This window comes from Haliaeetus albicilla, chromosome 9 (genome assembly GCF_947461875.1).
Source record: "Haliaeetus albicilla chromosome 9, bHalAlb1.1, whole genome shotgun sequence".
NCBI lineage: Eukaryota > Metazoa > Chordata > Aves > Accipitriformes > Accipitridae > Haliaeetus > Haliaeetus albicilla.
In genome coordinates, this window is record NC_091491.1 from 1,584,517 (window position 1) to 1,610,476 (window position 25,960).

At 46.5% G+C, this 25,960-nt stretch overlaps 1 protein-coding gene across 2 annotated transcripts; it reads left to right on the plus strand.

Annotated features, from left to right (window-relative positions):
* The first annotated feature begins 67 nt into the window (after positions 1-67).
* Positions 68-25,660, plus strand: AKAP1 (A-kinase anchoring protein 1). 2 transcript variants are annotated; one of them, XM_069790877.1, is made up of 11 exons: positions 68-175; positions 11,173-13,168; positions 15,226-15,359; positions 16,795-16,921; positions 17,483-17,613; positions 19,738-19,915; positions 20,605-20,755; positions 21,390-21,457; positions 22,952-23,025; positions 23,815-23,880; positions 24,022-25,660. In XM_069790877.1, the coding sequence occupies exons 2-11, from the start codon at positions 11,197-11,199 to the stop codon at positions 24,079-24,081; spliced, it is 2,961 nt and encodes a 986-aa protein (XP_069646978.1). In that variant the 5' UTR covers positions 68-175; positions 11,173-11,196; the 3' UTR covers positions 24,082-25,660. The 2 variants fall into 2 exon arrangements, with proteins under 2 accessions (XP_069646978.1, XP_069646976.1); XM_069790875.1 differs by lacking the exon at positions 68-175 and adding an exon at positions 1,409-1,553.
* Positions 25,661-25,960: the final 300 nt, after the last annotated feature.

Here is a 25,960-nt window from a genome sequence, read left to right on the forward strand (position 1 = left end):
GGGAGGCGGCGCTCTCGCGAGAGGGGCGTGGCCCGGCGCGGCGGGGCGGGGCGTGGCGGCGGGAGCCGCTGCATGTCCCAGCCCGGCGGCCCGGCCGGGCTGCACGTGGGCTTGGCGGGGCGGCGGGCGGGACCGGCACCGGCACCGGTACCCGGGAACCTGCTCCGGACCCCCCGTAAGTACCGCCGTGGGGCCGTCGTCCGGCCCTCCGGGGGAGCGGCGGGGCCCGCTGCCCCGGTCTGTCAGCCGGCCGGCTCCCCTCGGCGTGGGGCCCGCCGCTCCCGGTCCGGTCCCGAGCGGGGAGCCGGGTGGTGGTGGTGCTGGCCGCCCCGGTTCTCCCCGCCGGCTGCTCTCGTTAGGCCGCGGCGGCGAGCGGTCCCGCACAGCCCGGTTGCGCCCAAGGTCAGCGCCGCCGCGCTCGGCCCCGGCCCGGAGGTCACCCCCGGCCCCCGGCGGGGCGGCTGCCGGCCCGGGGAGCGGAGGACGCGGCCGCCTGGCCCCGGTGGCTGGCGGCGAGGGGGGAGAAGGCTCTCGCAGCCGGGGTAAGCGGCGGTTCCCAGCCTGTCAGCCCGCGTTCCTGCGTTCCGCCGGTTCTTTCCCAGCCGGCAAGAGCGAGGTCTGTCGGTACGTCCGTGAGAGAAACGCGGGGATCGAGTGAGTTGGTGCTGAGCGTGATTCATTCCCGCTGCGAACCGGGCTGCGGCTGCTTGGACACGAAGAGCGAGAGATGACAGGAGCGTTGCGGGCTCGGGAGTAGAGATTGAGGAGGCCTCGTGTTGCCTCTTGTACGCCTGGTATGGCAAGGCTGGCTTGTGTTATGGTAATGGCCGATAAAAACTGCTATTAGCAGGCTTTTCATATGTTGCGGTGACTTCTGTTTGTTCGCAAGCCAGCGTGGAATATAGTCGGGAGCAAAGGAATTAAATTGCATCACTACCGAGGAAGTAATGTTTTGGTAGCTGTGCTCTCCTGGAAGAATCCTTGTTGCTTGACTTTTTCTTTTCTTGTTTCTTCTTCTTCCCACTCCTTGAAGCAAGTAAGATCTAAGTTACTCGCGTTCCAGAACTGGGCAACGTGATCTCTGCCTGGCTAAGTTCTTTATCGCAGTCTAGTAAGTTATACCGTGCAGCAGGGAACACAAAGTGAACAGGCACCTCCATAAGGGCATCCCTTTCAGGAAAGTTATCTGTAATAGTAAGAAACGGCAACAAAAGCTGCATTTGACCACGGTCCGTCTGCTATGGGAAAGGAAGGGGCTGCAGAATGGGAGTAATTCTGACTTTCTGTGTTTCCAGGGTCATGTGCTGCCTTGGCTGGGTCCGTGGTTGTGCTAGCACCTGCTGAGTGTTATCAGAGCCTCTGTGGACTTTGTCTCAGGTGAAAGGAAGTGGCTTGTTGCTGGGGAAAGTAGTAGCAGGAGATGGTAACTTTACTTTTCTCCTGTTTGCTTTGTGCCTGTGAATGATCTACTGAGTTACAGCCCTGTGTGTGTGCACAGTATAGCCGAGAAAGAGCGCATGACATGCTGGAGAGCAGCACGACTCATGAGGGAGGTACGGCTTTTTCTTGGTAGCACGTGGACCAGAGCTGTCAGAGCAACTGAGCTGAGCTTGCTCCTCTGCCGGGGGGTCACTGTGTGACCCAGTTCAAGTCACTTAACCTCTTCATTCTTTAATGCGCTTCCTGTGTAAAGGGTGAAATACTGTGCAGGCATCTGCCAGAGCTACAGTACCTGTCATCTAGTAATGTCAACGTACCTGTGATTCTGAAAAAGAGTAGTACGGCTTCACTACATGTATCTCGATGGCACAGTTTAGTTCTTGATGAACTGGTTTGCTTGCATGTGCTGCTGAGTGCACTGAAGGAAATGGCAACTTTTTTGTAAGTTAAAAGGAGCAAGAAGCCTGTAGAACTTGAGCTGTGCTCAAAGCTTTCTAGAATCCACCTTCTTATTGCATCGCCTGATGTCCTGGTACCACTCACCTGACAGTCCTTCAGCTTCTGTTTCAATGTTTCATTGAGCTCTTGAAGGGCTTTTAAAAGCTCTCATGGGACACCGTGCTGGGGGGTTTAGGCAGGTGAATCTCACCATGATTGTAACGTATCTTGTACAACAGAGCTACAGGCTGTTTGCTCTCGGACGTGAGACAAATCACGTTGTTCAGTTTGGAGGGTCTGAATGGACGGTGCTGCAGGAACCCAGCTATTGTGTGTTCTGGTTGCTGCTTCTTAGGTGTGCTTTCCTTAGTCACACCGAGTTTAGATACCTGTCCTAGGAACCAGATTCCTCCTTAAAGATCTCTGGACATACTTTGAGATACTAATACTGAAAGTCATCAACTGCCTAGAAAGCCTTGTCTTTAACCTAGACATTCCATAATGCCTGAAATTAGGCAACAGGAATTCCCCTCACCACCCAGGGTGTGAGCTGAAGTTACCTGCAGTTCAGATCCACCGTGGTACACAGGTTCCCAGTTCCTGCAGGTTCTCTTGGGAGTTAACTGTGACAGGAGTTTGTTTGTTTGAGGATTGCAGCCAAAGCTGTTCAGAGCTGGAAGCAGTTGATTTGCTATGGTGAGACTCTTGTGTGCATTTTGAAAATATTGCAGGCTGACTTCAGGGGTATTTGGGAGCAAGTACGCTTTTCCAGTAGGAGAGTTATCTGAAGAGCATAATGCTTTAAAAGCAACATACCCCACTTCTCTATGGCTCTCATCTTTCATGTGCACTTAACTGATGTGGAAAAATTATTTAAGGTATTTCTAGTGTCTAGGGAGACTGTAATAAGATCAGGGCTGGTATCCTGTGTGCCCTTAGCAACATCTAGAAGTAATAAAAAACATTAATTAAAACATTAATTACTTTTAATTGTTTAATGTTTCAGATCTAATGACAAGCCTTTTTTAAATCCTGATTTCTAACTACAGTGCTTCTGTGGAACTCTTAATGCAAATGGCTGTTAAACTTTATGAAGTGATGATTAACTTCAGGCAGCCACTTTCAGGTACTTGGAAGAAGCTATTTTATTCAGCAGGTGCTTAATATTTCCTGGAAATTAAGGCTGTTGAGTTTGCTTCTCATGAGGATTGCTGAAGGTGATATGTTTGCATGTCACTTGCTGCTTTTGCAAATATCTGTCTTCAGCTGGTTTACCGTGGGTTTTTTTTATTGTCCACTACAGGGATTCTGTTTAACTTTGCTGCTCCTGCATTTTGTACCCTGGCTGGAAGCTGTCTCTGAATTTATGGGCCCTATACATTAATATTAGCAGAGTTGGATGTTGCATAAAAGATCATTTAAAACCTTTCTTCAGCAAACAAATCACTGCTTGTAGACCTGAAGAGGTCCTGATTGCCTTTGACCTCTGCTGCCACCTGGCAATGAGGATGAGAAACTTACCATGTGCTATAGCTGATTTTGACTCCTTGTGTATAAATAGCAGCAGTTCCTGGCAAAAACTCATGGTCTGCATGTGTCTCTTGTATTGGGAGTATTAGCTTTGCATAGGGATAAATCTGTGAATTGGAAACTTGAAGTCTCTGGGACAAGGACTGGAGTGTGTACCCCCATAAACCTTAAGGCTGTGACCTTGCAGTTTTTCCTTCCTTAAAGAGGAGCCTCTTTTGTTATGAGCTTGGACTTGTATTCCACTTCTTGTTGAAATGCAGGGTTAGGAAGAATTTTTTGGTGTTCAGGGGCGCAGGAAAGAAACTTGCACATCACTTCCCTAAAGTATTTCAAGTTGAATGGAGTGTAGTGTTCTGTTTGCTGCCTGGTAAAGGGGATGGGCTCCTGTCTCTTGAGTTAAGAGTACCTATTTTATATTCCTTGTGTTCCCTCCAACCTGATGTGACTGTAGGAAGGTCACTTGATCTGTGTCTTGGCTTGGCTTTTTAAAAAAAAGGACTGCCAAAGCTGAGGAGAGGAGGCAGCCTGCAGTCTTTGGGGGAAGCCTTTCTGTGTAGGAGAACAGCCCCTTAGTGTAACTTGGGCAGGGCTTGCCAGTGCTACTGTAACACAGATCAAAGCGAAGCATGTCTTTCTCTGATTAGGTCTCAAATATGTGGTGTAACTTCTTGTAGCAAGCTTGTTAATGCATACAAGTTATCTTTCTGCTCGTTCAGTCTAAATGACTCTTAGTGAAATCTTTGCTGTTCCTTCCTGGTGCAGATGAACGTGGAGTGCCTTTTTCACAAATATTTGATATTCTTCCTCTCTGTGTGCTTCTGCAACTTATTCTCAGCAAGCCAAGCCCTGGGTTCAAGGCTTCCAACTGAACAACACTGCTTTTTGCTTTTCTGTTTAAGTCTAGTCCAGCTTTTGTTTTGAGAAGCTGCTTATCAAGGTCTTGTTGCTGTGCACAGTAAACCTCCCAGTGAGCAGCTCTTGATGCTGTTCTCCAGATACCTGTTTGGTCTCAGTGCTGCCTCTTTTCTCACTGTCTCTTGCAGCAGTATCAGTGTGTTGTGATGTAAACCTCACTGTTCTGTCTCCTTGAAAATTCAGGTCTGGTTTTTTTGGTTTTTTTTTTTATGTGCAGAGTATATTGGAAGCCTTTGGTTAGTTTAGTCTCTGCTCCTGAGTGCTGTATGTGCCTGTTTTGTGGGAATTGATGTAGGTGCCAGACATTTGACTTAGCTGGCTGCTTTTAAATTTTAATTTTTAAGCTGCACCGGTAGTGGACACTACACTTGTTAGCATTGCCCTTAGCAAGGGCTGCATTAGCTTCATTGGTGTAGAAGCAAACACAAAATACTAAGTATTGGATGTATTTTTTCGGAAATTCTGGAAAGTAACTTGTTCTATTCTCCAACCTGGGTGAAAATGCAGAAAGAATGAAAGACAGTAAAATCTGGATTTGGGAAAAACTTTTATAATGTGTTGGTAGATTATAAAGGTAATAAAAGCTGCTTTGCCTGTACTGTGGAGGACTGATTCTCTTTAGTCTTCTATGAAAAATGCTTTTAAAAGAGTTGAATCTGGACTGGTAAGTGTGTCGAGGAGGAAAGAAAGAATCGCAACAACTGATGTCTTAGCCTCTTGGCTGTAAAAGCAGTGTTCATTCCCTGGTCAGGTATACCTGTGCACAGAGTGGGTTAGTCTGAATCAGAGGACTTTCTCTGCAGTTTGAAGCTGGGTGATAATAGAAAGGTTGTGTGGCCTCTGGCTTATGCGCTAAATTCTCCTGGCTAGCTTGAAGAAGCAGAACATTTGGTCTGGCTCTGTTTCTGAAACGGACTCCAAAACTGGAAAAAAAAAAACCAAAAACAAAACAACAAACCAACCCTCCACCATATATTGAGGAATAGCCAAGAAAGGTAAAGGTGGTATTGGTAAAGTGGTACAGAAGCAGTTTCTGAAATTTGCTCCTGTATCTGAAATACCTTTCTGGCAAAGTGGTGAAGAATTGATCTTGCCTTCCTCTGTAATAGTGTCTCTCCCTGTGAATCCTCTAGCTTGGTTGAGGAAACTATAAATAATGAAACGATGGGAGCAGGAAGGTAATAAGATATAAAGTACAGTAAGGAGCTTGATAATCTGATAGGGTTAATGTTAGTTACAAAGTGTAACCTGTGACTTACGGCATAGCAGGAGTGATCAGCCCAGGGCCTTGTGTTAATCCTTTAGGCAGTGCAGGTGGTGAGGGTTGCTGGTGGTTGGTGTTTGTATATATATGAGCTTCTTGGTGATTTCCAAAACACCTGTAAAAAAACCCTACAGTTTGGCTAGGTTGATACTTTTATTGTAAACCTCTGCTTTCCAGTGTAAATAGAAACTCTTTTGAGTCCTGCTTTGGCACAGAAGCGGTACTGCTGGAGCTGTGCTGGGCCACTGTTTGGCCGTGACTGTAAAATGAAATACTAATAAAGCCTGGGCCATCAGTGTAGCAGCTTCAGCTGCAAAGGAGGGGACTGAGCTGTTGTGGGAACACCAGTGAAGCTGATTACACTGAAAGGAGTTTTTATCTTGGAGATAAAAGACAGCCTGGTGTTGGTGGTGTTTCTTGTTCCAGAGCTCTTGTTTTGCTCTACAGCAACCAGCTTTTTCAGCCTTTTACTGATGTCGTAATTAATCCCTCTGCAAATAGGACTGTTGGTTCTCAAATATTTTAAGGTTGTGGAGAGACTTCATTAGTAGTTTTCTGAATTCAGAGGAGCCTGTTTCTGGAGCTCTGTAGCCCATGTTAACTGGGCTGGGAAAAGGTGGTATTGCTTAAGGGGTATCTCCTGCTGCTGTTGTCTTTCAGTGCTGCTGGCTGCTGTTTGAAGCAGAAATTGCTGCAGAATGCTTTAATTACTTAAGTATAGAGAAACTTACCTGTTCACTTCTCTTTAAAATAAGTGCCATCCGGTTTGAGATCTTGCTTGCCTGGCTCCTACCTGTCTTTGGAGGTTTGTAGCCACTGAGTCATGTTTTCCGAGCTCTCACCTCTGTGTGATGGTGGTTTTGATGGTGGTACACCAGGCTGGCCTGGGAAAAGAGTGCGGGAAAGGCTGCAAAGTCTTGTGGCCGACTGACAGCCTGGTGATCAGGAGTGCGTGATGCAAGGGCTTGCAGCCCAGTGACATGGCAGGCCACTGTGACTTCACAGATGTGTCCCTTGAGATCAGCCTCTGATGCAAACCTGTGTGGGTAGGAGGTATCTTTGCTCTCCAGTTTGAACTTCACTCTGGAGAGGCTCTCCAGTAGGAAGCAGCAGGTGGTCCCTCTGTGGCTGACTGTCTGCCTCCTTTATCTTTGTATGAAAAAGCAAAGAAGCTGTGGTTTAGATACTGCAGTACCCTATGCCAGTTGGACTTTCAATGGAAAAAAAACCAGCCTTATGCCAAAGGTAGATCAAGTAAGTCTATGTCTGTTTCTCTGCAGTAATTTCTCTTATTTTAATCTTAATGGTAGGGCCTCCAGTTCTTTAGGTTTTTGTCAACTCCTTATGTCTCCTATAAGGCAGAGCATGTGCTACTGGTTATTTTTAGCATGGAAAATTTTAAGAGCCCACGTGGTCCCATTTAGTTTTAACTGTGCCAACCTTGTCCAGTTCTCTTTCACCCAGATAGTATTTATTTCCTGAGTGCTGTATCGCTAACTATAGGGTTTGTAGGGAGGCATCCCGGCCTTGCTGTTGAAGCTACATTTCCAATTTAGCTGCCTGCTCGTTTGCTCTGTGGTCCTTCAGGGCGGCCTTTAATTCCAGCCTGGATTTCCACAGCTTTTGGGGTTTGGAAGTGTAACCTCTCAAGCGCTGGGGCGGAAGGGGAGCAGAGGAGGCAGGGACTGGCAGCAGTGTAGGGTATGTCCCTGCAGAGCGCGGGAGCTCAGTCACTTGGGACTTGCCTCTCTTCTTGTAGGGACTTGAAGCAGCTTGCCCCCAGAAGAAACCTTCTTGTGTGTAGAAAGCCCTGAAAATCCAGAGCAAGTGCTTGCTGAACTCTCCTCTTGAACCTTGAGAGTGAATTATCTGGCTTTTCTCTGAACCTCACACTGCAAACATTTCTAACCTAATAAGGATGTGTATACTGAAGGGTTGTTTGTCCTGGCTAGGGAAACAAGGTGGCTTAAAACTGCTCTGGGACCCTAATGTGAACAAGTAGAATAAGTTGACTGTCCTTGGCGCTTTTTTTTTTTTTAAGGTAGGCAAGTGTGTGCGTTCATTCTTGTTCTCATCTCCCTGGTCTTTACCAGGAGTTTTCCATAAATCAAGTCAGGATAGAGATTTGGAGAGCTGACTGACCCCTACTCTCCCCTTGCTGTCTTAATCCCATCCTGACCTACCGTGGGGATTATTTAGCAAGTTGGAAAAGTCTCATGTCCTAGCTGCAGCTCTCTGGCCCTGCCTTGATAGAAGGTGTGACATTTAGACCGGATTCCTGACATGCCAGAAAGAAGTGGAAGTGGCTGGTGGTGCGGGGTGAGCGCATACAGTGTGCGAGCTCCGCGCTATTTTTGGTGCGGGACTGCATGGGGCCCTGCGTGTTGGGAAACGGCACTGGGGCATCCGGCGCTTCGCACTGGTTCTGGCTCTTACGAGCCGATCGTCTCCGGTCCAAAGCCTCCAGAGCTGCTGCGTTTCTCCAGCTGGCTCCTCCTGCCTGGAGAGCGCGAGGACTGTCGGGCCAGGCTCCCTCCAGTTTGGCAGTGTTTAAAGCCATGTGATTTGACAAGTTGCCATTTTCTGTTCTGCTGCTGGCAGGAGAACCGCAGGCTTTCTTCCCCCCATGTGTTTAAATGATCCCATTGCCCCTGCAGTCCTGAACTGGCTGTCAAATTGGCAGCGGAGAGCGGGTTTTGTCGCTCTTAAACGTGTTGGAAGAGGGATGTGGGCTTTAGGAGCTCTCCTGTGGAGGAAATGGAAGAGAAGTATGTGCTGCATCTTACACCTGTTTGGTTGAGCAGGTTAAAAATCAGCCATCTTCTAGGCATCACGTAAAAAGTGACATTGTGACCAGCGTATTGAAATCGGGCCAATCAAGTCTTCCCATCACGTTTACGTAAGGAGATGTTTGTTGGTGTTAGCTGTCCCCTAGCCAACCCGGTGCTTTAGGGTGTCTGTTGGCATCTTGTACAGACCCACTGCCTTTCATCCCTTTCTAGCTGATGGAAGGATGTGGAATTCCCATTTAACAGGATCACTGATAGTATAATGCAGCTCTTGCTAAAATTAGTCAAATTAAAAACATGAAATTAAATGAGCTTCACAAGGAGCAGTCAGCTAATCCACCAGTCCCCACTGATCTAAATATCACAGAAGAGTGAAGATCTTTATCTTAAATTATATTAATGTCGAAAATGACTCTTAGAACTGTTTTGTCTGCCAGGCTTTGGGACAGGCCTGGCCCTCTGTGGGGCATCCTGCTACTGCCTTCCTGCGCTGCGGAATTGTGTGGGACTATTGTTTGTACAGTTGGTGCAACTTAATAGGGAATCGGATAATAATAGGGCTGTCTGTTTAATCAGGAAAGCTTGCTCGGAATGGACTTATGTGAGCTACTTTAATTTGAGTTTGTGGTACGCCTGTGAGACAGCTTGTAGGGTGGTTCTGCATTAATTATAACAACTTAAGCAGACAGCAGACGAGCACTCGCAGTGGCTCACAATGTGCCATTGTGCTGGAGAGCATAAATGTGAACCTTTTGTCTTGGGAATGTACAGACTTCACCCTTTCCATTTACCAAGTTCCAAAAACCAAACATCCAAATTATTGCATAGGTTTGTTGGTTTTGTTTTTTTTTAAATTCCAAATCTCAGATGTTGCCGTTAACTGAAAGTTCATCCTCAGCAGTGAGCCCTGCTACCTGACTGTGTAAAGCCAGCTGGAAGTAACTTGGATTTAGAAGAAAGCAGCTATGAATGTCCAATTAACACACACTCAAGTTTTCTTTGTAGAACAACATAAATACCTCATTTGTGATATACTGGAGATATTACTGGATTTCTTAAGTCATGTCTGCAGCTGACTTTTGATTTGGGATTAAGCAAGAAATTTTCTAGTCCCTGTTTTTGCCAGTCATTTATTTACTTGCCTCAGTTGTTAGGACTCTGTGGTAAACAGTACAGAAGCAAGGCTGGCATCTGAGCTAGCTTGGATAAAGCTGTGTATTTGCTCTTGTGGCATGGGAGGGTGTGGCTGGAGGAGGTGAGAAATCTGGAGAGAATATTAAATTTTCTGAGGCTTGGATGCTCGGTTTGAGCCTGAGGGAGGCATGTTTTTGTCCCTCGGCTAGAATGTAATCAGCTCGTCGTGAAAATCAAGGCCCTAAAGGAGAGTTGTATTTGGAAGCTGTGGTCAGAAGGCTTGCTCTGATAACAAGTTTTTTTCCGGTTGAGACAGACTAAGCATAGTTGACAGAATGACTTGATTGTCTTGTCTTGGAAATATTATGCTTCTAAAGAGGAGCTAGATAATACTCTTTTCCAGTGTGTGGTTCCCATTTCTAGGACTTTGCTATCTCCTGAAAACAATCTTTATTTTCGTTGCTCATTGGCAAAAGTCTTGAGGCCTGTTTGGAGAAAAATCTGTCATGTGTAAGCATCACCAGACATGTGATGTTTTGCTTTAATTCCTGCTCAGTGAAAATATAAACTGTAAGTGCTTTGCAGCAAGGCTGTTTTGGGGATATGGGTAACTGTTTAGCTTTGTGTTCCAGCTGTAGACTTTCCCTAAGGAAAAGGAAAGGCATGTCAGCCCTGCCTCGGATAACCCAGGTGAGGCTTGTAAATGGAGGAGCACGACTGGGACATGAGTCTCGGCAGTGTGCAGGTGGGGAAGGGTTCGCACACTTTCTAGAGTCAGAGAGACAGCTTTCGACTCTAGAAAGTCAGAGAAGCAGCAGCTGTCAACATAGTAATGTAGAACAAACTTTGGAGCTGGGTTCCTAGGTAGTAGTGTCCCTATCCGGGCTGCTTTTGCTAGATAAATACCATGGTTGTAAGGGCGCTATAGCAGATTTCCCATCTTCACTACTGCAAAATCTTTTAGAGGCACTTCTGGTTATTGGGAGACACTTGCTTGATCAGGCTGTAGTTGTTCTTTGTTTAGGAATTCCTACACTGTGTATATAAAAGTAAATGGAGTAGCTGCGTGTTGCTGTTTAGCGTCTACTTAACTGCAGACTTCTGTGGTGTGCCCGCTCACCAGCCTCTCGCAGTTGCTGTGGATGAGAACATTTGCAAAGCACTTCACCTTCACTGAGCTATTATGTTTTAGAGAAGTGCGTGTTGTCAACCTATGAAACTCAGGAATGTGGTGCTGCCTTTCAAGCAGAGAAGTGGGGAGACCTGCAGCGTGTCAAGTCTGTGTCTCGGAGTGCTGGTGGTACCGCTGTGTTGTGAACCCAGCCTGATGCTGGAGAGACTTGCAGTGCTGGATGCTGTCCTTGTGTGTAGTACTGACCTGCGAAGGTGAGGCAGGAGAAAGAAGGTGAAATTGTTTTACGTGTAAAGGTGGGATAAGGTGAAATTGGTGAGTGTAACGGTGAGAAATGTCCAGATATTCCTAGTCTTGGGTCAGGATCTTGTTCTGTGGTCTGTTGGTGGAGCAGAGATGTGAATTTAAGGAGTGGCTAGAAAACAAGTCTGTTCATGCTAATAGAAATACCTCAAGGCATTTATGAAACTTTAGCCTTGCTGTTACCTTTCCTGTGACTATTGTAACATGGCTTTTGTTTCTCCTTCTAGATATAATTGCTAAGGATCTGTAAAATGGCTTTACGTTTCCGCAATATTATCCCATATGCCATACCTGGAGTGCTGGCACTTGTTGGCTGCTGGTGGATCTATTCCCGTAGAAAAAAGCATGCAAGCTATCACGATAAACAAGCAATAGCCACTGAAGAAGAGCAGCAGGAAGAAGCGCCAGAGAATGATTCATCACCCAAAACAGAAGCATGTGTTCCTCGAAGACTGCCTCTCTCGTCAGAAGAGGAATGCCGAGAGAACGAAACCTCAACCTCCCTGCTCTCAGCGGGGTCAACGACGCCCTCTCTTCTGTGTCAAACTCACGAGAGGCTAGATCTCTCACAGGACCTTCCAGACCTGTCAGTAATGACAACGCAGCCCAGCACCCTTGAGGACGACAGTGAAAAACTAGAAACGACAGGATCTCAAGATGAAAGCGGTGTCCCTGCTTGTGTTTCTCTCCCTCTGATCTCAAAGAGTACAGAGTGTCAAGGCGGTGCTGTACTGAGCCTTATACAGGATTCAAGCTCTAGTGCGAACCAAGATCAGTGGCCATCAGCATCAGTGACACTGACACGAGAGTCTTTGGGAATCGTGGAGGAGATCAGCAATGCAGAGCAGTCAGATGATTCTTCATTTAAGCCCCCTAAGGAAAGCCAGATGTCAGAAATGGTGCTATCGGATGCTGGCTCTGTGACAGCCCTTTGCTTGGGATTGGAGAGGGAAGCCGATACCCTGCAAGCCTTTCTCAATAACGAAGCTGAAGTTGTATCAGGTCACAAGGATTCTGCAGTGAGCATGTTACCAGATAGTTTGGAGTCCGCCTGTTTGGAGCAGTCCAGGGAAGAAGAGATGCCTGAATCAATTGCCAGTACTGTACCTGTGTGTCAGGAGGAGGATGCGGAGCCAAATGGAGATGAATTGGAAAGGGAGAAGATTGGTGGAGTGAGTTTGGACAAGGAAGATGTTGAGAAAATTGAGCAAGTAGCAATACAGATCATTTCCAAGGTCATTTTGGCAGCAACTGAGGAAGTGCTGTCTGGTTCTGCAAGCGATGTGTCCACTTGGATCTGCCAGGCTGCTGCCAGCCGAGCTGAGACACCTCTGGAGGCGGCAAGCGTTGTTTCCTCCGATCGGATGCTTGCGGAGGAAGCTACAGCAGCCGATGAGAACATCGCTGCGACGAGTGATGCTGGGGTACCGACATCCCCGCAGACAGAGGAAGGGGATCGGAGTGTGGCAGATCCCAGCCGTTTAACACACGGCCGTTTATCCGGCCCTGTTCGGGGTGGCACAAAAGACTGTCGGATGAAGAACCGTGCATGCAGCAAGCATGTGCTCTCTGGTTCTGCAAGTGATGCATCTGCTTGGATCTGCCAGGCTGCTGCCAGCCGAGCTGAGACACCTCTGGAGGCGGCAAGCGTTGTTTCCTCCGATCGGATGCTTGCGGAGGAAGCTACAGTAGCCGATGAGAACGCTGCTGCGATGAGTGATGCTGGGGTACCGACATCCCCGCAGACAGAGGAAGGGGATCGGAGTGTGGCAGATCCCAGCCGTTTAACACACGGCCGTTTATCCGGCCCTGTTCGGGGAGACACAAAAGACTGTCAGATGAAGAACTGTGCGTGCGGTGACTCCCACGGACTTGATCGGACTCCTGTGGAAAACCACAGAGGGTCACTGGAAAAGTCATCTTTGGTTATGGAGGACTCTGGGTACAGCACATACACATCTGAAGGTGGGACAAGTGTGGAGGACCCATTGCAGAACACAATGCTGTCTGGCGCGTCAGGCCAGCATTCGGACTCACTGAGCATATCTGCAACGCAAGACACGTCTGCTGAGCAGAGCTCAGTAGCAAGTGAAAAACCTCCTACTCTGAAGCTACCTGAAGGCGGCGAAGTGCCATACAGTAATGGGATACTGAAAAAGGATGGTCCAGACTTGAATCATGAGTGTAGCAGGGCAGCAGAGATGGATGGAGATCGCTCAGGAGGTAAGAGGTTTGAAAATGCTCCCACAAAAATGTGGTGAACAAGCATTTTATGTGCTGTAACCCTTCTGCTTCAGAACATGTTCAGATAAGTCCTCTTCATCTTTACCTTTGCCAGTAGATGAATATTTAGGCCTCGTGTGCAGGTGGGTATGCGTTTGCTCTCAGAATTCCCGTCTCTGTAGGATCCCGTGTTAGCTGGGTGATCTTCAGGGTATATTGCAAAAGGTTGAACAGACTGGTCTGCATTCAGCACAAAGCCTATTGTCTAAAGCGAAGCATGTGCTTGAGTAGCCCAGTGAAATGGGCTGTGTCTGGATGTAGGCCAGGCTGTTGAACACCTTGCTGGCTTGAGACCTGCTAATGCAAATAGTTTCTGCTTCAGTTCGGGCAGCCTCTAGTAAGCACTGGGTTCTTATCTGTGTTTGTGGGCTGCTGCCGAAAGGAGGCTGTAAGGCAGTTTCTGAGGTGCTGCTGGATGAACCAGGGAAGTGCTCTGATGAGTTGTGATAAAATCAGTTGGTTGCAGACCAATTACCCTGAAGCCTTTTTGCTTGGAAGGGTAGGTACTTGCCAAGAAATCCCAACAGGGAGCGATGTTCGTGGAGTTCCCCCATCTGTCTCTGTGTTGCTTTTGCCTTCTAGATCCTGGATGATGTGTGCCTGGCAGAATACAAAGCTGTCTGAGCAAATGTTAACCCGTGTGACCTTGGGGATGGATGTTAAAATCCTTTATAGGACCCTGTGGTGCCAACAGCCCTTAATGACAGGATGTCTTTTGTAATTGCTACAAAGTAGTTGGAATGCTGCTTGTTGTGAGACATGGGGATTGAGTTTGCCAACAATTAAGGATTAAACCCACAAAACATTTTCACTAGTGAGAGTAACCATAGGAGGAAAACGGTTTTGCCTTGTTGTGAATGCTGGTGTGATGAGAAGGTACAACGGTGTGTTGTGGAGCCTGGTGATGACTAGGGCTGAAAGCTCTGCAGGGAGACAGGTAGGGAGACAAAGTATAGCAGGTAAAGTTGATAATGTGGCTATGTTGGATAAGAGGTCCTACAGCTGACCTTCGCACCCAGGCTGTGGGACTTAAATCCTCATCCTTGTCTAGCAAGTCTATTGCAAACAGCTGCACTGCTTGCCTTTGACTTTCTAGGCATCTGTGCTGTGTTACTTGTTAAGATGTGGCAAATGTGAGGCAGCTGTTGGGTTTATTTTTCTCTTTGGTCTTGTACTGGGTGATCTGAATACTTGCAAGCAAGTGAGGATCTTCATGTTTCTGCTTGTTGGTCTGGAGGAAGGATCAGCCTTGTTCTTGTTCTTGATCTTGATCTTGTTACACTGACTGTATCTGGGATCTGACCAGGAGGAAGCTGTTTGAGTTTGTCCCCTTCCCAAGTACAAATGTTCCTGGTATCGGCTGATGGTTTGGGAACAAAAGGTAGCTCAGCTCTGGCACTTTGTTTCTTCAAGCATATGACAAATCTGGGCAAGAGACAATCCCCTACCACAGCTAGTAGTGGACACAGCTGGTGCTCAGGCCCCCGTGCAACCCTTGTTGGGGCAGGAATGTAATGTCAATGCAAAGAGCAGACAAATAGGTTGCACATCCCTCCGTGCATGCTGAACTCCCTGTGAAAAGCCCTGTTTAAACCATGGGGAAAATGCAAAATACCTTGCTGCAGCAGCAGCTCAGTGTTGGTGTTAGCATAGCTCTCATTCAGCTGGTAACTTTTGACTTAGTGTCTTGTCTCTGCTGCTGCATAAGGTGTCACCATGTTTGAAGGACTCCTGCTGAACTCGGGCCTCCTTCTGTTGCATTCCCAGAGGTGTGCAGGTTTTTCTCCAGCAATAAAAGGAAACTTGCAGCAGGCTGTGTGTGATGGGACTTTACCCTTTCTGAAATACCAGATAACCTGATACAGGATCATCCCAACTGAATGCATAGGAAGAGCTCAATGTCACCTCTCTATGAAATTATGTATTTTCATGGCCTTGTGTCTGGTAGCTGGATTGTGTGGGTTGTCTGAATACTGACATGTCTGTATGTCTTCTAGGTTCGGATGTAAATAGCGTGAATTTTGTGGACAGTGGCTGTGCCATGAGGAAGACAGTGAGTCGGCAGAACTCCAAGCTAAGAGGAGAATCCAGCAAGTCTGACTTCGTTATCTGGGAGATAGAGGTTCCAAAGGTAACCAGCCGTTGGCCTGCTCGCGCATCCTGCCTTGCCCTACATAGCCATCTTCTGGTTCTTCCAGCCTGGTACTGGGTCAGTGCCATCCCAGGGAGATCAACAACAAATCAACGAGGATTTAAGCATTTAGCTCCTGTTAGGACTCAACAGGAACAAAGAGCCAGTACACAACTGTAAACAAGAGGCATGTCAGGCCTATGCCCAGGGTAATGTTGGTTGCTGGACTCATTATTCCCCATTATCTTCCACCCCAATCTGTTAGTCCGATGCTCTGAAAGCATTCAGAAGGCTTTGAGGGTACACAGTTATTAAGGGCAGGTGATGATGTTTTTTTTTTTCTTTCCGCTATGTAGGAGGGTTATGTTTCAACTGCCTGTCCAAATCCTTCCTCACAAGCTGAATGCTCATCTGAGCTATTCTGTAGAGCTGCTGTGTCTCTGTCTTTATAGTGAGCTTTCTTTTGGGTTGAGAGAGAGAGACTGTGTTTTTAGGACTATGTTCATACTTTCTTCCCTGCTTTGTGTATGCAAAATCATCTGTGGCTGTCCTGCACAGCATTGCTCTTGCAGTTCTGCTGCTCAGCAGACCCACATACTGACAGCCAGTAATGTGAGACAGCAGCTCCCGGCAGGATAAGCATGCTGCCTCGAGTGCTTGGATGCTGTGAGCCCAGGGAAGACATGTAATGTGCATTTTAATGGATCAGTAAAACACAGGCTAAAGAAGCAGTTCTACAGCAGAAAAATATGTTTCAGTGTTTCATGAAGACAGGCTGTCACTTTTCTTAAAGTAGCCAACTCTACATTGTATAGGATTATCCATACTGACTTGGGCCCAACACTTCTGCTCTGGTACCTGGTCTCCGACAGTAGGTGATGGCAGGTGCCAGTGGAAGAGTAGAAGTAATGGGACATGCAAAGACATCTCTTCATCATCCCGCACAGCTGTCCTGGGACTCTGTAGTCTAATGGGCATGATAGCCTGGTTTACTCTCCCGTGAATTTGTCTACTCCCTATCTAGTCTAATTAGCTTGTTTTAAAATTGCTAAAACTTAGTATTTCATATTTGAATGAAAAATGCATGTAGCATGCTTTTTTAAAATAAGAAATGGTAGGAGATTGGGAGAGGATGTGACTTCACTTGACTGTAGGAAGACAGTAGCTTTTACCAGGCCTGGTAAAAGCCATCGTGTCTTTGTGTCGTTCTACAAGATATGAAGACGGATCTATCAAAACAAGCTGTGCTTACTGATCTGTATCTACCTGGACTTGTCATAGACCCACTGAACTCTGCGCTGGTCCAGCATTCCCTTATATTTATCCTGCCTGGCCCTGTGCTACAGGAACTGTGGGTGAAATAAGCCACAGAGAACAGTGTTGTTTGATCTATGTTTCTCTTCCTGACTGTTGCTTTCTTGTTACTTTCATAAAGGAATTAGTTGGCCGCTTGATCGGCAAACAAGGAAGATTTATGAGCTTCTTGAGGCAATCGTCTGGTGCCAAAATTTATGTCTCAACACTACCTTATTTCCGTGACTCCCAAGTCTGTCACATCGAAGGTAAGCGGAATGTCTCTTTATTCATGGTCTAATGTGTAGCTTGGGGGCCTTAATTAGATGGGCAAGGAATTTAAACAGATTTAGTGGCTTTGTGAGCCCAGTGCTTTACAAAATTTTTCTGATCGGTGCTGTTACAGTAGAGGTGTATGCCAAGTTGCCTGTGCCTTGGCATTTGAACCCTCTTATTCTAGAGGTGAGAATGCATTTTAACATCTTCGGCTGCTGTAGTTTAACCAACGCATTTTGAAGGATCCCTTCAGGCTTGAAGGAGGAGCTATGGGATGTGTATCAGCAAATGCAGTCTTGACTGTGAAGGATGTTAGATTAATTGTGGCTGAAAAATATCTGCCAGTGAATTGGGTTCATACTGGAGGCTAACGCTGTTGAAACTGGGGCCTGAGTTGCTCATGTTGGTCTGATATCAGGTTACATGGCCAATCTATTAAAACTTAAATCGTTGATGTAGCGCAGAAGGCTTCTGGTAGCTATATCACTTCATGGGGTGGGGGTGTCCTCAGCATATCTGTACTACAGACTTTCTGTGGGATTTTTGTCTTCCAGGCTCTTCGCATCAAGTAGAAAAAGTACTGAGCCTGATTGGCAAGAAGTTCAAAGAGCTGTGTCTCACCAACATCTACGCTCTACCTCCACCAACACCACTGACGCTTCATTCCCTCCTTATGACTGCCTGGGTAAGTCCCAGCTTGCTGGCTATGCTGATGTCAGGGTGGAAGGCTGTTGTTGGTTGCTGCTGTCGTAGTATGCTATGTCAACATGGCTGGTTCACAGATGCCTTCAAAACCAGTTGGATTTTGTGTGGCTCTCTGCTGTCCATCTTATGTAACTGTTACAGATCAGATTTGCCTACCTGCTCTTCCACTGCTGTTTCCATTCTGCCTGAGCTGAGAAATGTAGAATCATAGAATCATTTAGGTTGGAAAAGATCTTTAAGATCGTCAAGTCCAACCATTAACCTAACACTGCCAAGTCCACCACTAAACCATGTCCCTAAGCACCACGTCTACACGTCTTTTAAATACCCCCAGGGATGGTGACTCAACCACTTTCCTGGGCAGCCTGTTCCAATGCTTGACAACCCTTTCAGTGAAGAAATTTTTCCTGATATCCAATCTAAACCTCCCGTGGCACAACTTGGGGCTGTTTCCTCTCATCCTGTCACTTCTTACTTGGGAAAAGAGACCAAGACCCACCTTGGTACAACCTCCTTTGAGGTAGCTGTAGAGTGTGATAAGGTCTCCCCTCAGCCTCCTTTTCTCTAGACTGAACAACCCTAGTTCCCTCAGCTGCTCCTCACAGGACTTGTGCTCCAGACCCTTCACTAGCTTCGTTGCCCTTCTCTGGACATGCTCCAGCACCTCAGCGTCTTTCTTCTAGTGAGGGGCCCAAAACTGAGCACAGTATTTGAGGTGCGGCCTCACCAGTGCTGATCCCTGGGTGGGTGATCCCTGCCCTGCTCCTGCTGGCCACACTATTTCTGATACAGGCCAGGATGCCGTTGGCCTTCTTGGCCACCTGGGCACACTGCTGGCTCATATTCAGCCGGCTGTTGACCAACACCCCCAGGTCCTTTTCCACCAGGCAGTTTTCCAGCCACTCTTCCCCAAGCCTGTAGCGCTGCAGGGGGTTATGATCACTTGTTGTGATCCAAGTGCAGGACCCGGCACTTGGCCTTGTTGAATCTCATACAACTGGCCTCGGCTCATCCATCCAGCCTGTCCAGATCCCTCTGGAGACCCTTCCTACCCTCGAGCAGATGAACACTCCTGCCCAACTTGGTGTCATCCACAAACTTACTGAGGGTGCACTCAATCCCCTTGTCCAGATCATTGATAAAGATATTAAAGAGAACTGGCCCCAAAACTGAGCCCTGGGTAACACCACTGGTGACCGGCTGCCAACTGGATTTATCTCCATTCACCACAACTCTTTGGGCCCGGCCAGCCAGCCAGTTTTTTACCCAGTGAAGAGTACACCCATGCAAGCCATGAGCAGCCAGTTTCTCCAGGAGAATGCTGTGGGAAATGGTGTCAAAGGCTTTACTAAAGTCTAGGTAGACAACATCCACAGCCTTTCCCTCATCTACTAAGTGGGTCACCTTGCTACAGAAGGAGATTAGGTTAGTCAAGCAAGACCTGCGTTTCATAAACCCACGCTGACTGGGCCTGATCACCTGGTTGTCCTGTACGTGCTGTGTGATGGCACTCAAGATGATCTGCTCTGTAACCTTCCCTGGCACCGAGGTCAGACCGACAGGCCTGTAGTTCCCCGGATCCTCCTTCTGGCCCTTCTTGTAGATGGGCGTCACATTTGCTAACTTCCAGTCAATGGGGACTCCCCAGTTAGCCAGGACTGCTGATAAATGACTGAAAGCAGCTTGGTGAGCACTTCAACCAGCTTGGACAATCTCTGTGAAGATTACCTTAATCTTTAAAAACCCTGTGAGCAGGGAATCCTTGCAAGTTGCGCTGTGTTGATAGCGCAGCTTGACCTGCATCATTTCTGACTCTGCTCACTGATCTCTTGGGTAAATAAGTCTTCCAACTGCTTCATGCTGATAGTCTTTTTGTATGCAAGGTGGGCCCCGCCTCAAGTCTGATTTCTGTTAGAGCAGCATGGAGTAACAGTGAGTAGCTTTTGGAAGTGAAATACCGGAGTGCCAGGGCTTTTCCACCCATGGCTGTAAGCCTCAGGAGTTGCTGGTGGAACATGGAGTTGCTGGTGGAACATGGAGTTGCTGTGAATGAAGCTTGTGTTGCAGTGAACGCTAATGAGAATTTCTTTCCTCCACATGACAGCTCTTCCTCCCAGACGGAGTCACTGTAGAGGTGGTCGTGGCAAACCAAGTCGATGCAGGGCACATGTTTCTACAGCAGCATACACACCCCACTTTCCATGTTCTGCGTAGCCTCGACCAGCAGATGTACGCCTGCTATTCTCAACCTGAAATTCCAACCCTGCCAACTCCAGTAGAAGGCATGTAATGTGATTGCTCACAAATTGTTCAGCTGAGAAACTTCTAGGGTCACGTGAAAGCCTGATGCCACTGAGTTAGGCTTGGGAAGTTTCCCAGTGGATGAGAATGTGATAGTTCACTTGTCATTTCATATTTTTTTAAGCCGCTGGCAGACTACAGATGCTGCTCTACTCTTCCTTACCCCACTCATCCCTGGAGTACCTCCCCAGGCACTTAGTTGCATGTTGAAATTCAGAATGAGATAAAGTCCATCTCAGGTTATTTCTAATCAACTTGGCATCTGGTGTATTTTTGCTGACAAAGTGTGGAACTACTCCCAGATCTTCATAGTGTCACAGTCTGCACGTGGTGTAAAGTGGAGGGTGCATCACATGGAAGGGGGTTACTAGCGCTGACTTTCCTTTTTGGGGACAGACCTCACTGTTAGTGACTGAAGGCTGGAAGGGAACTGGATACCTGGGTAGAACAGCATGGACGTGGCAGACAGAGACTTGAGAGTAAAACCCACCTCTCCTGTGTCCCAGCTGCAGGCCTTGTCTGGTGGGGGTGTGGGTGGTGGTGAAAGAAGATGGAGGCAGCGTAAGAAATGCTGTTGATTCTCAGTAGATAACTACTGATGCCTGAAGTGCTAATTTCTGGAAATCCACTTATGCTGAGCCTTTCTTCTCCGTACTCCTGTGTTTTGCAGTTGGTATTATCTGCGCGGCTCCAGGCCTGGATGGGGCATGGTTACGGGCTCAAGTTATTAGCTACTTCGAAGAGACCGGTGAAGTGGAGCTCAGATACGTGGACTATGGAGGATACGACAAAGTGAAGATTGACACACTCAGACAAATCAGGTCTTTAGCTCCTCTTCTGTGGCCTGAGGCAATATCTGGCTTGAATCTTCATATATCGTTTGAATTGCTTATAGGTTTTTCCACAGCTGAAGCGGGAAATGGTGGAAAGGTTTGGCTCAGCATCAGCTGTGGATTCCTTGGGAGCACAGCAAGCTCTTGCAAGGCTTTTTTGAAGGGGAGGGGAGAGGAAATTGCAACTTCTGCCACTTCAGCGTGGAAGCTGAGTGAAAGGATGCCTTCAGGAGGCCCTAAATTGTAGTTAATTGATGAGCTAGAAATAAGATTCAGATTCTCTATGCCCCAGCCCCATTGGCTGGGAGAGCTGTATTGGATGGGGGTTTTCTTAGACAAGCCCATTAAATACTTGATTGTGCCCCAGAGGTGGGAGAAAAGCAGTACAGCTTCCATTATGGAGGTGGTTTTTGCTTGGAGCCCAATCCAACTTGGCGTGCTAATCAGACTATTTATTGCTGTTGCTTAGATTGCTGGGAGAACAATCTGATTTTTTTTTTTTACTGTCATCAATTTTAAACTGAATTCCTGTAAGGTGACATTGATTAATCAATTGCTCTAAAAGAATACAGGAGTAACTTAAAGCCATGTTCTTACTCTGATTGATTCTCTTTTCTTTAAGGTCTGATTTTTTATCACTACCTTTCCAAGGAGCAGAAGTTTTACTAGACAACGTGGTGCCACTTCCAGGTAATGGAGCTCTCAAGACATACCGTTGGTGCTCCTCCTGCAGGTTTAAATGGATACCGACCGTGTACAAGCGATGATTCTGTCTAAACCTTTTCCCTCCTATTGCAAGCGCAGCCTCTGATGTGACTAGAGCAAGATTGGAAAAATTGTATTTTATTCTTCTAAATGTGCTAGCATGGCATAACCTGTCAGGCTCCAGGGGAAAGATGATAAATGTTCAGGCTTTTTCCTGCATGGAGGAGAGAATGAATTACTCTCCTAAACAGCAAGTTGGCAGGACTGGCAGGGTACAGGTGAAGTAGCTGTAACTACTCTGCCGCCTTCTGTCATAGAGTAGCTGTAAACGCAAACTTAGTTTTTAATCTGCTAGATGAATATCTGACATTTTCCTACTAAAATGACTGATGTGTATAGTTCTGTGTTCAAAAGACTACCCTCCAAGCACTGGAAGAATGTCAGTCACTACCTAGAAATGCTTTGGTTTGCCACCCCCCCCCCCCTCCCTTTTTAATTCTTTTTTTTTTTTTTCCTCTAGTGGTGTTAGAGATGCGTGCTCTACTGATGTCTAAAAAGCTGCCCTTCTGGGTGCGGAAGGGGTGTCTGTAGGTGTTAGGGGTCAGGCCAGGTTTCACCACTGGGATTTGTGACTGGCAGGACTCCAGGAGGTACAGGAGGCTCTGCCAAGACTGTAGATGGATGGCGAGGTTTAAGCTGCTTCTTGCAGAAGTTAGTTTTCTGCATGTTCCCTGAGGTAATCAACCTCCTTTGGGATTTGTAAGGAGTTCACTTGCTGCTGGAGGCGGTCTCAGGGTGGGGAGCACAAAGGAGAAACTTCATTTTGCAGTGATTTGGTAGGAAATAAGCAACTTTCCTCCAAAACGAAAATACTTCTGAAATGTCTGATCTGCAGTGTAGATTGTAACTGTATTGCCTGGGACACAAGAGTTTCCTGCTGGATTACAGGTGTGGAGTTAACAACAGTGCCCACGTGAGCTGTGCAGGCTGAGAGACCTGAGCTGCCAGTGTTTGCCAAGAGGGCATTTGGCACTGTTCAGGTGCCAGCCAGCCTGTGGTACAAATGCTTCGGAGTTCCCGTTCACAGTATTGCACTCTGTGCAGGGTCAGTAATGTCCTGAGGCCCCTGAGCTTCGTTTATTAAGGATCAAAATACTAATGGCAGCTCAAATGTACTGCAGAAGTATACTTTTCTGTCTTTAAAGCCTCCTAATTCATCAGCCACTTATGTTCACATTAACTGAGCTAGTGGCTTTAGAAAGCACTTCATCCTTTCCCTTCAGCAACACAGCAGGCACAATATTTGTGTGATCTCCAGCTTAATAGACTGGTTTCAGCAAATGCCTACAGCAACAGTAGGTGAGGATTCTCTGGCCTAACTTATGTAGGAGGTCAGACAAGATTAGCTTAATAGTCCCTTCTGGCCTTTAAAGCTTGTGAATATCTCATTTGTTTTCTCCTGCTCTTTTCTTTCCCAAGATGAGGATCACTTTTCATCTGAAGCCGACGCTGCTGTTAGTGAGATGACCAAAGGCGCAGTCCTAGTGGCACAGGTACACGAGAGCTGCCTGGAAAAGTCTGGTTGCCAATTTGACTGCTGCTGTTGTCCTCTCTGCCCCCTCGCATACCGTGCGTGTTAAAATCGAAAACAAAGCCAGAGCCTGCAAGCCTGGCTGCTGGGCAGGATCCTTGTCGAGAAATCTCGGGCGCTGAAAACTTCTTGTGTGGCATCAGCACCGCTCAGGATTGCCTGGCTGGGAAGGGATGAGTATTCCCTCTTGTTACTGATGCGGGCAGAGAGGAAGGGCACCTGGATGGATTTACAGAGCACAAAGTGGCCTGTTGTCCAGCGGATCAACTATTCACCTGGGTCTGCGCTGCTTTGCCAGTCTCAACTGTCTTTGCAAGACTGACATCCAGGACTTGGCCTCTGGCTGGCTGGAGGGAGAAGTAAGGGCATCCCAAAGGCTTCTGCATGCAGTGCCTGGTCTCAGCGAAGAGGCACTTGCCTCTTCCGACGTGCCTCTGACAGCGGCTGTAGCTATCCACGTAAGGCAGTTGGGACGAGTGGGAAGCCGATAGCGCTTGTGACGCTCAATCTCGTAGCTTCCTTTGGTTTTAGTGCAGTGCTCAAATGCATCACTAATTCTAGCAAGGGCACGGATTTGAGTGACCAGAGCGCACTTGCCAGCAGGGTGTCCCAGCTGCCTGGTGGCAGGAGCTACATTTCCACTAGCCTACGCTGAGTCTGAGGATCTGATATGCAGTGAATGATGCTAGCCTTGCACCCTCCATGGCTCAGACCAGAATTGCTGCACGCTAATGTTCTTCTGTGTTTCCAGGTCACAAATTATGACAGCGCAACAGGTCTGCCACTGATACAGCTGTGGAACTTGACGGGAGATGAGGTGGGTATGTTAACATACCTATTTTTTCAACACTGTTAAGGTATATGATTATGCAGACTTTTTATTGCTGGTTAGGAACTTGCTGATGCTTCTTGCTAGTAGTTTGTTCACCTTTCTACTTTCTTTTTTACCTCCTTTTAGGTGGTGTCAGTAAACAGAAGTCTGGTGGAAAGAGGGTTTGCTCAGTGGCTTGACTACTAGCAATGTCCTAGATGCCTCGACAACACTTTCTACAGAGAAAAACAAAAGAAGAAATCTTGTTTTGCACTGTTACAATTTGGTTTGGCAACCTTTCATAAGACAACCTGTTTACACCTGTGTGTGGATTTTTGTGGTCCATTGAAACTCATTTTGCTCAACTGTTACCATTTCACTAGAAACATGTACCTCATCTTGGTGAAAGCTGGGGTGTTAAAAGCCATAATGACAGATACTGTAGCTTTAAAGCAAAAAATCCTCCCTGGCCTCTACTTAAAAGTTGAATGGAAAAAACCTTCATACCTGGGGGCTTGCTTGAAGCTAGCAAATGCCCCTGAAATGTTAACTGTGGTTGCATTTTTGTTCAAGATGTATAATGCCCCGTGAACTTAGCGTCTGCTTTTCTTAAAAGTTACAACGGTTGTCCTTTTTTAACAGGCTCTGCCTATGAAATTAATGAATGTTATTAAGGAATTTAATGTTTAGTTATGGATTTTTCTGTATTGTGCCACTAACCTGCACAAATAACATTCATCTTGTGTCTTCCTTATGCCAGGAGGTAGATGAATTGCATTCGTTGCACTTACTGTGGCACATGTCTCACTGCAGTCATGGTTTTTAGGCTTGATATGCTTAAGGAAGAAAGCTTTTCTGTGCAGATGCTTGAAGTGCAGGATATGTTACCACTACAATTTTTGCTCTGAAATGTCATGTATTTAAAGAAAAGAACTGATTGCCAAGCCCAATTGTAGTTTATATTTTTCTAGCTGTGCAAGTCTGTAAATATATATAAAAAAACATTGTAATATTTTGTACAAGAAAAACACTGGAAACAAAGGGAACTTTACAGAAACTTTTTCACACCAAAATGTCCTATGTAGGTAGAACTGGCTTGGAGTGCATTAGAGTAGCCAACATACTTGGAGCATCTGAATGTTGGGAGTGTTTCAGCTCTGCTGTATACAGGATTAGTATTCCCTTAGATTGCTGTCTGGTTTGAATTGTGATCACTGCATTCTTTGCTATGTTGCTGTACAGATCTGTTTAAAAAAAAAAGTAACAACTTGGCATTAATATTGCAGTGGTGTTCTCAATTTTTTTTTGTTCCTTTTTAGATTTCTATTACATATTTAAAATTTTGCTCAAGTAATTTAAGCCAACTTAATACTCTTAAACACATGCCCTCTAATGTATATCATTTTAGATATGTATTGAGCTGGGATTTATTGCTGGCAGAGAAGATACTTGCCAGGAAAATGTTGATGTAGTCAGTCCTCAGAAGTTTTTTTCTGGTGGGTTCAGGGATGTCCTTACATCCTATGAGCTAATGTGTCGGTGCATCACATTTGGATAGTTGCCTACAAAAGCATTTGGTCCAATCCCTTCTGATATGGTCTGGTTATATCTTTTTTTTTTTTTGAGTTCTCTACTATTCGGTGCTTATGATTTAATGTTCATGTTTGCAATAACATCCAATGAAACCTAAATTTGGTAACTCAGTTAAGTCTATAAAACATATATCCTTTTGGAATGTTTCTTTACATTTCAATTAAAGCTCGGATTTTAAGCCATCTTAATCAAACTGTGATGACTGAGAGCCTTCATTTCCTGACCTCTTGCGATGTAGGGTTGGGAAGGGAGCTCCATGGGCTAAGCAGGTCAGATAAGATCCTGATGGCTTTTCAACAGATGTAGAAAGGTCAAGCTTCAAATCTCCTGGGTTTCCTTTTACTTCCAGCTGAAAACTGGGTTTATTTTTATGATGAATTACTTATTAGAAAGCCTTAGTCTGAGCACCGGTACTCAAGGCTGTTGAAACTGTTATATATTTGTGGAATTCATTTACTCTAGACTCGGGTTGTCCCTTTTGCCACACTTGTGT

Bases quoted from the DNA above. Each gene is read 5' to 3' on its own strand.
- AKAP1 (XM_069790877.1), top strand. From the start codon at position 11,197: ATGGCTTTACGTTTCCGCAATATTATCCCATATGCCATACCTGGAGTG. The intron at 19,916-20,604 runs GCATGTAATGTG...TGTGTTTTGCAG, and splicing joins CCTGCCAACTCCAGTAGAAG to TTGGTATTATCTGCGCGGCT. The intron at 23,881-24,021 runs GTGGGTATGTTA...ACCTCCTTTTAG, and splicing joins GGAACTTGACGGGAGATGAG to GTGGTGTCAGTAAACAGAAG.